Here is a 12240-nt window from a genome sequence, read left to right as displayed (position 1 = left end):
AAAAAAAAAAAAAAAAAAAAAAAAAAGCTTAACAACTCACAACCGTGCCATCATTATTTAGAGGACTAATTCTTAGTTCTATTATTTAGGAGGTGTTATACTGGCATGGATAACTGGAAAGTGAAAACCTCTGTTTTTGTACTTCTACCTCATTTTTTACTTAAATGTTCCATTTTAATTCCAAAATTCCAGTAAGCTCTTGGAAGGCTTGGATAAGTATTATAATTTTAGGTCTTCCTCGAAGTTTGTAACCTACCTATGGAAAGCAGCATACAGATCAATGATTATAAAAACATTTCTTTCCACGTGATTTAAACACAGATTTTACAATCCAAAAATATTTGTCATTTCAGTATGGTAATTGCATAGCAAGCTTTTTTCTTTTTCGAAGTCAGCAGCAATAAAAAACGAACTTCTTCCTTTGTTGATTACAGTATGTCAGTTGCCTTGACAACACTTAGTCCCCAAACATTCTTTCTAATTGAGACAATTTCTCTTTGCTTCAGTCCCCTAAGACTGACCCAATTACCTAACTCAAAACCCAAAACCCAAGAGGTGCCCTTTAATAAAGATACTCTTATTACACAACCTAAGGAAAATTTCAACACTACTTTTCCAAATTGCAAGGAAACTTCAGGCAACCCATTCTATTCTGCTTTTTAATAGCTAAAGCCTTACAAGTTGAATGACGATTGTTTGAACTAACTTTAAAACCATACATGCTATATTCAATGAACACATTATGGAACCCTAAATTTTTAATTTAATGTATTTGGCACAGGGTCTTACTATGCAGCTCAGACTCAGTGATCCTCCTGTCTCAGCTTCCACAGCACTGGAATTACAGGTGTGTGCCACCATGCCCAGTCTCGGTGCCACCCCAGAGGTGGGGCTGGCGCAGCACGTGGTACCAGGGATCAAATGGAACCCTAAATTTTTAATACAATTTCTGATAATACACATGCAGTGTATCAGTTATGTTCTCTAGCCTGTATTTGCATTGTATTTCTTCTAAGGTACAATTAAAATCTTCTAGGAGCAAGTAAGACCATGCTCAGTAAATTTATCATTGAACAAAAGTAAAAACATTTGTACACTACTACAACTTGACCTCATGAGAGGTAAGAAACTAGTAAAAATCATTAAAATCATACAAAACTTAAGCTATTGCAAATGTGGCACCTTAGAGAGAATTCCTGGAGAAAACATTTCAAAAAGAAAAATCAATGTTGAGTTAGTAATTATCAAAAGATTTTAAAACTTGGTTGCTTTTTAAAAAAATTTGGGGCCTGGGAGATAGCTTGGCAGTCAAAGCACTTGTCTGGCAAGTACAAGGACTCATGTTCGATCCCTGGTACCACATACTGTGCCAGCCACTGAAACCGGGTGTGGTGGTACACACCCGTAATCCCAGTGCTGGGGAGGATGAGACAGGAGGATCATGAGTCCAAACTGTGGAGGAGGAAGATCCTGTACCAAATAAATAAATAAGATTTCTAAATGGTTGATTTTAGAATATAATGATCATTAATTTGAAAATTTTTATTAGTTGATCAACATTTTAAATTTAGGAGGGCCAGGGAGATAGCTCAGTGGACTAAGCGCCTGCTTAGGCAAGCACAGGGACCAGGGTTTGATCCCCAGTACCACATGCCACGTCAGTCCTGCATGCCTGTAATCCCAGTGCTGGGGAGGCTGAAAACAGGAGGATCCCTACAAGTCCAAGCTATATAGTGAGACCCTGGACCAAATACATAAAATAAATAAATAAAATAAATTTTATTAGGGCTGGGGATAGATCATGCTTAACATTGAAAAAAAACAAAGGTTCAGTTTTTATTACACATATGCAAAAGCTTGAGCTTATTTTTTTATTTTTTATTTTTGGTGGAACCAGGGATTGAACTCAGGTCCTTGCGCTTGCCAGGGAAGCACTTATTCCACTAAGCCATCCCCCTGGCCCCATTGAGCTTATTTTATACCACATATACTAACATCTCTTACATTTCTACAACTATAGCATGTAATAGTGCTCTCAAAAAATGGTAATTTTTTTTCCTTTTTTCCTATTTACAACTGGAAGTTTTTTACATGTTCAGTTTTGGAGGGAGCTTAGATGTTTATTTTTATTTTATTTATCTGTATTTTTTAAGGAAGGGTCTAGAGAGTGTACTACTAGATTGGACTTATAGTAGATCTGCCTGTTTATAGCCTCCCAAGAGCTGGGCTTACAAGCACGCACTATCACACCCAGTCTCAACTGCATCTCAGCAAGGCCCAGGGGCTGGCACGGTAGGCCGGGGGATCAAACCCCCGGCCTCTGCGCCTGTTTGCAGGTGCTTTAATCTGCTGAGCTATTTGGCTGGCTCTTCACTGTTCTATGTTTTAATGATTTTATTTAGCCAAAAAGCAAAGGAAGAAAAAAGATAATATACACAGATCTAAAAGAAGGATTAACATAAAAGGCCCCAACTAATCTGAGCATCACGTTAATAAAGGTTAACTGTAAGAGAATTTATGATGAATTCTGTTAGATATAACCAATACTACTATAAGTTTTTGTTAGAGACAGTCTGGCTCTGTAGTTTAGGATGACCTTGAGCTCACTATGAAGTTCATGCTGGCCTGAAACTCGCAGTGATCCTGCCTCAGCCTGGCTGAGTGCTGGAATTACAGGCAGTGCACCATTTTAGTTTGATTTCAAAACAAAAAGTTGAAACAGAATTGCAACTTTCTCCATGGCAGATAGTTCAAGCTTGAAGAGGTGTGTCAGAAATCCTGAGGCCAGGGGCCAGGGATGCTGATCAGTGACATGGTGCCTGCCTGGCAAGCCTGAAGCCCTGAGTTCAATTCCTGGTACAAAAAAAAAATCCTAGGGCCAAACAAAGTGAATCTTTCAACAACCAGCCATCAACTCACTTTAAAATATAGATGTAATCATAAACACAATACTTTGCTTTTCTATATTATGAAATGCTGCTACCAAGAATGGATACTAGAGAAAAAATATGCCACATGACCCAATAAGGGCCTGATAACCAGAGACAAAAACATGGGGCTTAGAATTGTGCAAAAAAGCTTTCAGTTTCTTAAACCTGACATTTAGAGAATCTACAGAAATAAATTCTCCTAGAGACTGGATATCATGAAGGATGTTTTATGATATCAAACCATTAATAATTTAATTTTAAGTATTTTGCGGTGAAAAATATATTGTCCTAAGCAAGAGTTAACTGTTCATAAGGCTCATTTAAAAAAAAAAAAACACCTGTTTGTTTGGAAGTGGAAAATAATTGATAAAACGAAAGAAATATTTTAGTAAACACAAATGAACTTTGTAAAAAGAGGAAGCATTATGAAATGTATGACTAAGTGTTGTGTGCAAGACTAAGGGAGTTTTCAAAGTTTTTTGGTTTCTGGTTGTGCATAAAAATAAAAATAAGGGTGTTTTTCTTCAGATACAGTAACTATAAAATACTGCTTGATTTATGCTGGTTACTTTCGCCTTACATTCTGAACCTGGTTAAACTTTCATTTTTCCAGAGGGCCAGCAAAGCTAAAGAGTTCACTTAGTAAGTGACAAAATTCACCAGTGGAATGTATCGTGAGGCGCCATAGGGATTTGCCCGGGAGGGCAGACAAAAGAGTAAGGGCCACCGAATGTAAGCTGCCAAAGAGATGACAATCAGTCCCATGTGTAATTCGACTACTGGACCAAACCCCGCAGGGCGCTGTCTACAGCGAGGTGATCTGAGATTCTGCACATTTTTGGCTTCTCTCTTCTTTGAGTCCATCCTCGGGTGGGAAGTCGGCACAAGTCAAGGTGTGGAGCCCATCAATTTTGACTACGAACTCTTAAATCTTTCAACAGCCTCTTACTTGGACGTCCCCCGCCCCCAAAGGTCGCGCACCCGGACTTTACTCCCGTCGAAGAGACAGAGAGACAGTTGTTGGGGCGGCTCCCCGGCCATAAGGAACTCGCGCACGGGGCGTGGGGCGCCGAGGCAGAGCGAGAGACTGCCAGCTGCAAGACTTTGATTACCTTTTCGCGCTGGTCCCAGCTGTACTGCTTGGGCCGCTCCTCCTCGTTTTCGGGCCGCGATTCCTTCTCAGTCTTCCGCCCCTTAGAGAAAAAGCAGCCCATGACTGCAGCCTACGGATCTTGTCCGGCGGGACACTAGAGCAGGCACTTCCTGGAGTGTAGCGTGACCCCTGGACGCCCCTGCCCCGCAGCCCTTAGGGACACCACCTCCACGGAGCCGTCCAGCCACCCGCAGCCTCGGTTAGCCAGCCAGGCCCAGCACCCCTTTTTCTTTTCCCTTAGTCGCCCTGACTACCCACCGCAGCCAATGATTGCTTAGCGCCCATTGAGCCAATGAAAGCCTCGCGAGCAGCTCTGTGCGGCCTATGGACAGAGTCCCACGTAGTCACACCAATCCGCGCCTGACTCTTGTGACGGCGGCTGGGCCGATGGGTTCCGCCGTCTGCACAGCAGACCGGGTCCCCAACTCGGCCCTGTTCTGCGCTCCCAGCACCGTCCCTCCTGTAACTCGGTGGGGCTCCGTAGGTAGTGCGTTGGACTTTGTGTCAGGGTATTTTTACCCTTGTTTCTGTTCCCCCGCAACGCTAGCAGGGGGAGGAATGTTAGTGGAACGTTCGATTTGCTGTATGATGCAAAATTACCGAACAGAGATTCCTGCCCACTCAGGAGGGCCCTGAAGTTTGGATTCCTTTACTCCTCTCTTCGCCCTGTCCACTAGCTTTCTTAGAACTCATGTATCGCTCTAAAACTGCACAAGTCTTAGTAAAATAATTGTGCATCATCTCCCTATAATAATGGAGAATTTGGGACCAAAAGGCATGTCTGTATCTTTGTGTCCCCTAGCCTGGCCTAAGTCCATCCTGGGCACTTAATAAAGTTTCTGGATTGGCATTGGGCAACTTACTCCTGTAGTCCCAGCTGGGTAAGAGACTGACACAGGAGGATCTCTTGAGCTCAGGTGTTGGAGGTCAACCTGGGTGACATAGTGAGACCTCATTGAAATAAAATATTTGTGAAATGGATGGGTGGCAGACTTTGAAATATATACACACCAAATGTTAACACTGCTCAGGTCAAATTTTACGACAAGACACATACATTGCTTATTTATAGAAAAAGTGAATTGGCTTATGAGATACAGTATTTTGACATCTCTCTCTGCTGGACATTGTATTTATCTGTTCAGATCCAAATTTGGTTCTTTTGACTTTCCACACCTAGTCACATCTAGTGTGTATCTTAAATGAGTTGCTGACTTGAGCATTAAGGACGTTCTCCTTTTTGCTTCCTGTCCTCTATTACATAACCAGCATGAAAAATATAGGGCTAAGTATTAGAAATTACTGAAAATTTACGTTTCAGGTCTTAGGCAATAGGTCTTTGCCCAGTGCACTTTTTAATTTTCAGACCATGAAAATTCAGGCTATGAAAATTCTATGTGAGGATGTTTTGGAGCTAGATTCCCAGCAAATATTTTATATTCATAGAATGTTAAAACTGTGATCATTACATAGTGTAGTGGAGCAAGCAGAGATACAGATACATGAAGGGTCACAATGTGACCTGTGGTCACAATGAGAGTGGGTAGAGACTAGAAAACCTAACTGTGTTGTCTAAATTTAAATTTGCTCCTTTTTTATTCACTGAAAATGCAGAACTAAATAAGCATCTGCTTTGCCCTTCTGTAGCCTATGGTGTCCAAACAACCAACAACACACAAATAAACAAGGCAACAAAATGAATTTTAGAGACAATTTCTAAAACTCATTTTTTTGAATATTGTTCAGAAACTCAAACCTAAAACAAAACATGGATCCAACAGTGATCTTTTGAGCAACCCTAAAATAAAAGTGAAAATCCTCTTTCTGTTAATTGCAATCCGACCATCACTCATACACAAATGTTAACTAAATTAAATTAATTACAAAAAGCAGGGAGTAGAAAACCAATGAACAGAGCTAGTGCTTTCATGCTCTTTCCCCCACCTTACATTTATTTTTTCTCCTTTTCTTTTCTCTTTCTTCCATGAATTTTCATCACTATTTTATACAAACCATGTCTTACTAACCAGCCTATACATGACTGGTAACAGCTGTCCAACCTTGGTTGGTCCTGGCTTTTCTGTCCAAGTGTCCTATGGTCTTAAAATCTTAGTTCAGATTCTCATGGGCAAATACTATGATAAGTTATTGGGTAGTCAAAAACATTATCTGTAGATCAGTATGCACCCCCAGTCTAATTGCTGTACTAGCAAGGATAGATTCAATGATAAACATATGATTGTGAGCAGGTCCAGAAAATGAATATGCTAGTAGATCTAGGCACAGACTGAGTGCCTAGGCAGAGACTGATTGCTTCTTCTATTTATACTTTTCAGCTTCTTTTTTTCTTTCTGTTTTGTTTTGTTTTTGAAGCCAGTCCAGGTTGACCTGAAAGTCCCAGTCTTTATGCCTCAGACTCCTGAATATGAGGACTACCAACATATACCACCACACCCAGCACTCTATGATTTCTTTTCTGTAGAGTACTGCCCTTCATCTTCATCTTAATATATGTATTCATCTCTGTTTAAATGTTGGGTTGTGGGTTTATACATGGCCACAAACTGTAGAGATGGTTCTGAGTCCCTTGTTTGTTGACCACAGACATGCCGTAGTTACTTCCGTAGAGATAGTTTTGAAGTGGTATATCTCTATAGCATGAATAAATCGATTACCCCAGGAAAGTTAGCTGGGAAATTCCCCATGCCTGAGCTGACATGACACATCCTTGCTCACTCTGGATTCACCTAAGGAAACATCAAGTGAGGGAGGAAGGAAGAAGAATAGTGTTTCAGTTATCTGTTGCTGCACAACAAACCACTTGATCTGCAATGGCTTAAAACAACAGACGTTTTACTCACAAATCTTCATTTTTAGGTAAGGTGCAGCAGGAACAACTCAACCCCATTCCACAGTATGTTCAAAGGCTCAGTTGATATGAGTCCCATAGTTAAGAGTGGTGAGCAAGAGTCATTGCATATGAAATCTTGGGACCTCTCCACATGCTCTTCACAGCAGTATGGCTTTAGGGTAATTGGTCTACATACAGCAGCGATGGCAAACCTTTTAGAGACCAAGTGTCTGAACTGCAACTCAAAACTCACTAATTTGTTGCAAAGTACCAACACTACAATTCAACCTGAATAGCCAATGCTTTACTGCTAGGGCAATTTGGCTCCCATGCCAACAGAGAGGGCTGTTCATGCCTGCTGCGACATGTGCAATATGTTCACCACCTATGCCACGTAGCATACTCATGGCTCCAAGGGCAAGGGCTCCAAAAGTCTCATCCTGAGAAGCCACACAACATCACTTCCACCGATTTCTTGTGGTCACCCAAGGCCCATACTGACTCACAAAGCGAGAAGACTAAGCAAGAGAAATGAGTGTTGTGTGGTGCAGGTCTTTGAGTTGTCATCTCTGAAATTGGCTGCCATAGAGAGTATTAATGTATTACCTATGTATGAAAGAAGAGGACTGGAAGGTTTTAAAAAATTCTTCAGGCAGATGAAGTTTTTGATACACAAAGTATTTTAATCCCTAATATATAGTTCTTATGAGTTGATTGAAAACAACAGTAACATAATTGAAAAAAGGGCCAAGATCACCAGGCAGAGAAGGGTTTATAAATAACCAACAAACATTTGCAAAGATTCTCAGTCACAATAGCTAGTGAATACAGATTAAATAACCATTTTCACTTTTTATCCATTGACTTACATACAAAAATACTAAATATTAATCATATTCAGTGTTGGAAAGTGTGCAATAATAGAAGTAAAAATTTCTGTGTACCTTGAGAATGTGGCATGGTAGCCTGCATTAAGACATAAAGGACCAGGGAGATGGCTCAGTGGAATAAGTGCTTCCCTGGCAAGCGCCAGGGCCTGAGTTCAATCCCCAGTTCCACCAAAAAATAAAAATAAAAAAAAGACATAAAATGGGGCCAGGGAGATAGCTCAGTAGAATAGGCACTTGCCTGGCAAGCACAAGGTCCTGAGTTCAATTCCTGGAAAAAAAAAGACATAAAATGTAGTTGGGTGTGCTGGCACATGCCTGTAATCTCAGCACAAGTTTCTGAGGCAATATTTCTTTCCTTTTTTCTTTTTTTGACGTTTTTATTTTTTTATATTTTTTGACGTTTTTAAATCCTTTATATTTCCAGCAGTTGAGACAATATATTCAAGTGGCAAGTTTACCTCTAGTGGCAAAACCAGAGCCAGCTATTAAGCAGCCAGAATGCAACAGTAATTGAACATACAACCATTTCTCTTTTTGCACTTTCTTTATTTTCCTATTCTAGAAGTTGTAGGTGTGTTTACTTTGATTATCTGTCCTCTTGATGAAGCTGCATCTACAACAGTCATGTCATCCGATGTTTCAATTGTTGCATCTACATTTGAAATGCCATACATAGAATCATTTCTGACTGGCTGTCCATTTGGTGAACAGCATTTTCACTCATAGAGAACTAATTTTTTTCAGCCTACCAACTACATGGATTTCATCACTTTGAGAGGTTGGAGAAGGTCTTTCTAAATCCAGAAAATGTACTGCTCTCTCAATGTAAGTACACAAGGTGGTGTTTTTAGTGCCAGTGATTTTAAAGGAATCGACTGAATAAGGTCAATATCTGACGGTCTTGAAGATGAAACATCTTCATTATTTCCTGTTATAACAATCCTCTCTGGAACTTGCATTATCACACTACCATGTGGAACTCCTTCTTGGAATCCTTGTTCCAGGTCAGCATTTGGTGATGCTACTTTTAGTTTTTCTGGGACCCTCATTCGCTGACTAATACCTTCAGTGTATTGCATTTCATACTGAATTCGACTAATTTCTGCCATCTCAGCCAGCAGTGGGAGAAGGAAATGCTGCCATGCTAACCAAATGTGTACCACGTACTGCTTGTTGTCTGGCACTCTGCTTCTGAGCTTTATATTAATCCTTAACTTGCTTCCCGCGCATGGGCTGGACTTGCAGCCACCTCATTTCTCCTGGTCCTCCAGGAATGTCCCAGACAGGGCCTGGCCCACAGGCTCCTGGGGCATCCTCAGAGGCAGTTGGCTGAGCACCTAGGGCACCCCGGGGTGAGGCACCCGCGAAGCAGCCCACAGTGGCCGGGACAGATGCAGAATGGCTGGTATTGGCCCCTCTCAATTGCCGAAAAATATTTCTTATTATTTTAATTTTAAATAGTTCTTATGATTTTTCTTTCACTGCTTTTTTGGTCAGATACAACTATTTTAACTTTTTTTTTGGTGGAACTCAGGCCATTGCGCTTGCCAGGGAAGTGCTTATTCCACTGAGCCATCTCCCCGGCCCCGATACAACTATTTTAAAAGCATTGAAAACTGTGTGTAGTCAATTTATAAAACTTGTATATTTTTTCAAAATATACAAGCTGCTCTTACTATGGGATAATCACTGCTTTTATTTATTTATTTATTTATTTATTTTTTGAGGCAGTGTCTCACTATTAATACAGGCTGGCCTTGAACTTGCTTATGTAGCCTAGGCTGGCTTTGAACTCTTGATAATTCTCCTGCCTCAGGCTCCTGGGTGCTGGGAGTACAGGCATATATTGTTGTTTGTAATAGTCTCAGTCTAGGGGGCTGGGGGGATGACACAGTAGAATAAGCACTTCCCTGACAAGCACAGGGTCTGAGTTCAATCCCCCGTTCTGCAAAAAAAAGTCTCAGTCTAGGCCAAGTTTTAGATATATTATTATTTTTTTTTTATCAATGACCTGACTTCCTAGACAGTTTTCTGAATACACAAGTATAGATGGACATTGGTGGCTCATTGGTGGAATTCTTGCCTCTAATGCAGGAGGTCTGAGTTCAATTTTCCTTCTTTTTTCTATTAAAATTGGTAAATCTATCCTCTCATGCATATGCCAACTTGCCACATAGACTATAGTGTTATACTGGTGTGTGTGATAACATTACCATTCATTCTTATAATAATTCATGAATATTTCTGGGTATTATATCCCACATTAGGTAATGAGATGAAAATGGTTTGTATTCTCAATTTGGTGGAAGAAACAGAACAGGAAATAAACGTTACAATACAATGTTATAGTAAAGGTATAACAACACACAGGCAGAACAGAAAATAAAGAACATGCAACAGAATTCAAACTTGAAAGAGGAAGTACAAGGCAAAGAGATTTCTAATGCAGATGGGGGAGGGGAGAATAAAGCAGTCAAGGAAAACTTGGCAGAAGTAAATAGCAGGAGCATAAACATCCTATAATTCTAGTAACAAATCCAAACACTCCCAATGTAACTATATTTAAAACACAAGTTCTGTACCATAGTAAAATTGGTTTTGGTGGAATTTCCATTTTCTACTTATTCATTTCAATACTTTTTACAAGTGGCAAACTGATAAAAATAAATAAATAAAACACTGTATCAGTGTTTTAGAAAATCTGTTTTTATCCTTAGGATTATACTTCAAAAACAAAAGTGTGACTTCCATTTTACCCTCACTAAATGTGTACACCAAAAAGTTCTTCATCTGACATATAGGTCCCAACTCACATAACTGTTATTCACAACATTTAGATAAGGTAGATTAAACTTTCAAAATAGTTGGGAAAAAAAGACAAGACAACTGATATCACAAGTCAAAAGCATTAATGAAAAGATGTATAATACCCAGAGACTTGGGAGGCTGAGGAAGATTATAAATTTGAATTTGCTTGAGCAAATTGTGAGACTGTTAGCTATAGTATAACCCTGACTGTCCAAAGGTACTAGGGATATTATTGTCAGCATCCATGTTCACATGTGCTACCTATTTTTCCTCATACTAATTGGCTTCAGAATGTCTACACGATAGAACATTGTACTGACAGAAGGACTAACCGGTCACCTCTACCCAGAAATGCTACAGACTTGTAGCAAATTTAGGAAAAATCTCAATGGAAACAGAGAAATCAGTAGACTAATGAAAGCCTAAAAGGTTAGCTGCTGGAGTCATAGTTGCAAAGATACAGAAAAGGATACAATCAGGTCTTAAGGTTACTGGAGTTAGGTGTTTGGCAAAGTACTTCAGTGGTGGTCTGTTGGCCTAATTAGCAAAGGACCCCAGAACAACAGTGGGAGAGTTTGTTTATGCTTTTGCAAAGTTACAAGGCACAAGATTGCCTAGCTGCTAACAGGCAACAATGTTCAGGCAGGATGTTTTTCTCTAGAATGAGGTAGCTTGACAGGGGCTTTAGGCAATGAGGCTTCATCCTGCCCTCCCACACCCGATCAGTTTCCAGCTTCAGCAGCCATTGCTTCAGTTTTCAATCAGCATGACTAGTTTTTCTTTTCTCCAAATGTCCATAAAACTGATACTTGTATTGTGTGTTAAGACAATCTAAATTCTGGGGCTGGCAAGATAGCTAAGTGGACTAAAGTGCCTGCTTAGGCAAGCTTAGGCAAGCTTAGGCAAGCGAAGGGACCATGGTTCGATCCCTGGCACTACATGCTGTACGAGCCCCAAGCCAGTCAGAGTCCAGGCATGGTGGTGCACACCTGTAATTCCACTGCTGGGGAGACTGAACACAGGAGGATCACCATGAGTCCGAGACCCTGCAACAACCAAATACATTAAAAGATAATAATAATCTAAGTTCTCAAGTCTGTCATATTGTTCCTTATTTGCTAGCAGAAATAATTTAATCCTGGGCCAGCAAGATAGCTCAGTAGTCTAAAGGGCTTGCTTTGGCAAGCTTAGGTAAGTGCAGGGACCACAGTTTGATTCCCTTCACCACATGCCATGCCAGCCCCGCTCCCAGGGTGGGATGAACAAAAAAAGAAATAACTCAGTTTTGACATTCTTTTGACATACTTTTTTTTGTTCAGAACTGGGGATTGAACTCAGACCCTTGTGCTTGCCAGGCAAGTGCTTACTCTACTGAGCTATCGCACCAGCCCCCATACTTTGGTTTTAACAAAACCTTCTATTTTATTCTCTATTGTCTCCTAGTTGATAATACTTTGCTTTAAAAGAATATTATCAAAGTATAATTTTCAAAATGTTAAAAAATATAATTCTGGGGGGCCTGGCCCTAGCTCAGGCCTTTAAGTGGCTGCTTCCACAAAGCTGTCAGCCTCAGGTTGCTGGAGTTCGAACCTCACACCTCTCCCGCTG

General features: G+C 40.4%; 1 protein-coding gene and 1 pseudogene across 1 annotated transcript in view; both read right to left on the bottom strand.

The window, feature by feature from the left end:
• Rp2 (RP2, ARL3 GTPase activating protein) overlaps positions 1-4335 on the bottom strand; it is a 35824-nt gene extending 31489 nt beyond the window's left edge. Inside the window, exon 1 of the mRNA XM_004633489.2 lies at positions 4043-4335. Coding sequence (XP_004633546.1) covers positions 4043-4144 — 102 coding nt within the window. The 5' untranslated portion in view covers positions 4145-4335. The remainder of the gene's footprint in view (positions 1-4042) is intronic.
• Positions 4336-8284: 3949 nt separating this feature from the next.
• On the bottom strand, positions 8285-8967 carry LOC101591260 (annotated as a pseudogene).
• Positions 8968-12240: the final 3273 nt, after the last annotated feature.

Source organism: Octodon degus, unplaced genomic scaffold, assembly GCF_000260255.1.
Source record: "Octodon degus isolate 3935 unplaced genomic scaffold, OctDeg1.0 scaffold00055, whole genome shotgun sequence".
NCBI classification, from domain to species: Eukaryota; Metazoa; Chordata; class Mammalia; order Rodentia; family Octodontidae; genus Octodon; species Octodon degus.
This window is presented reverse-complemented; position numbering and strand designations above follow the sequence as displayed.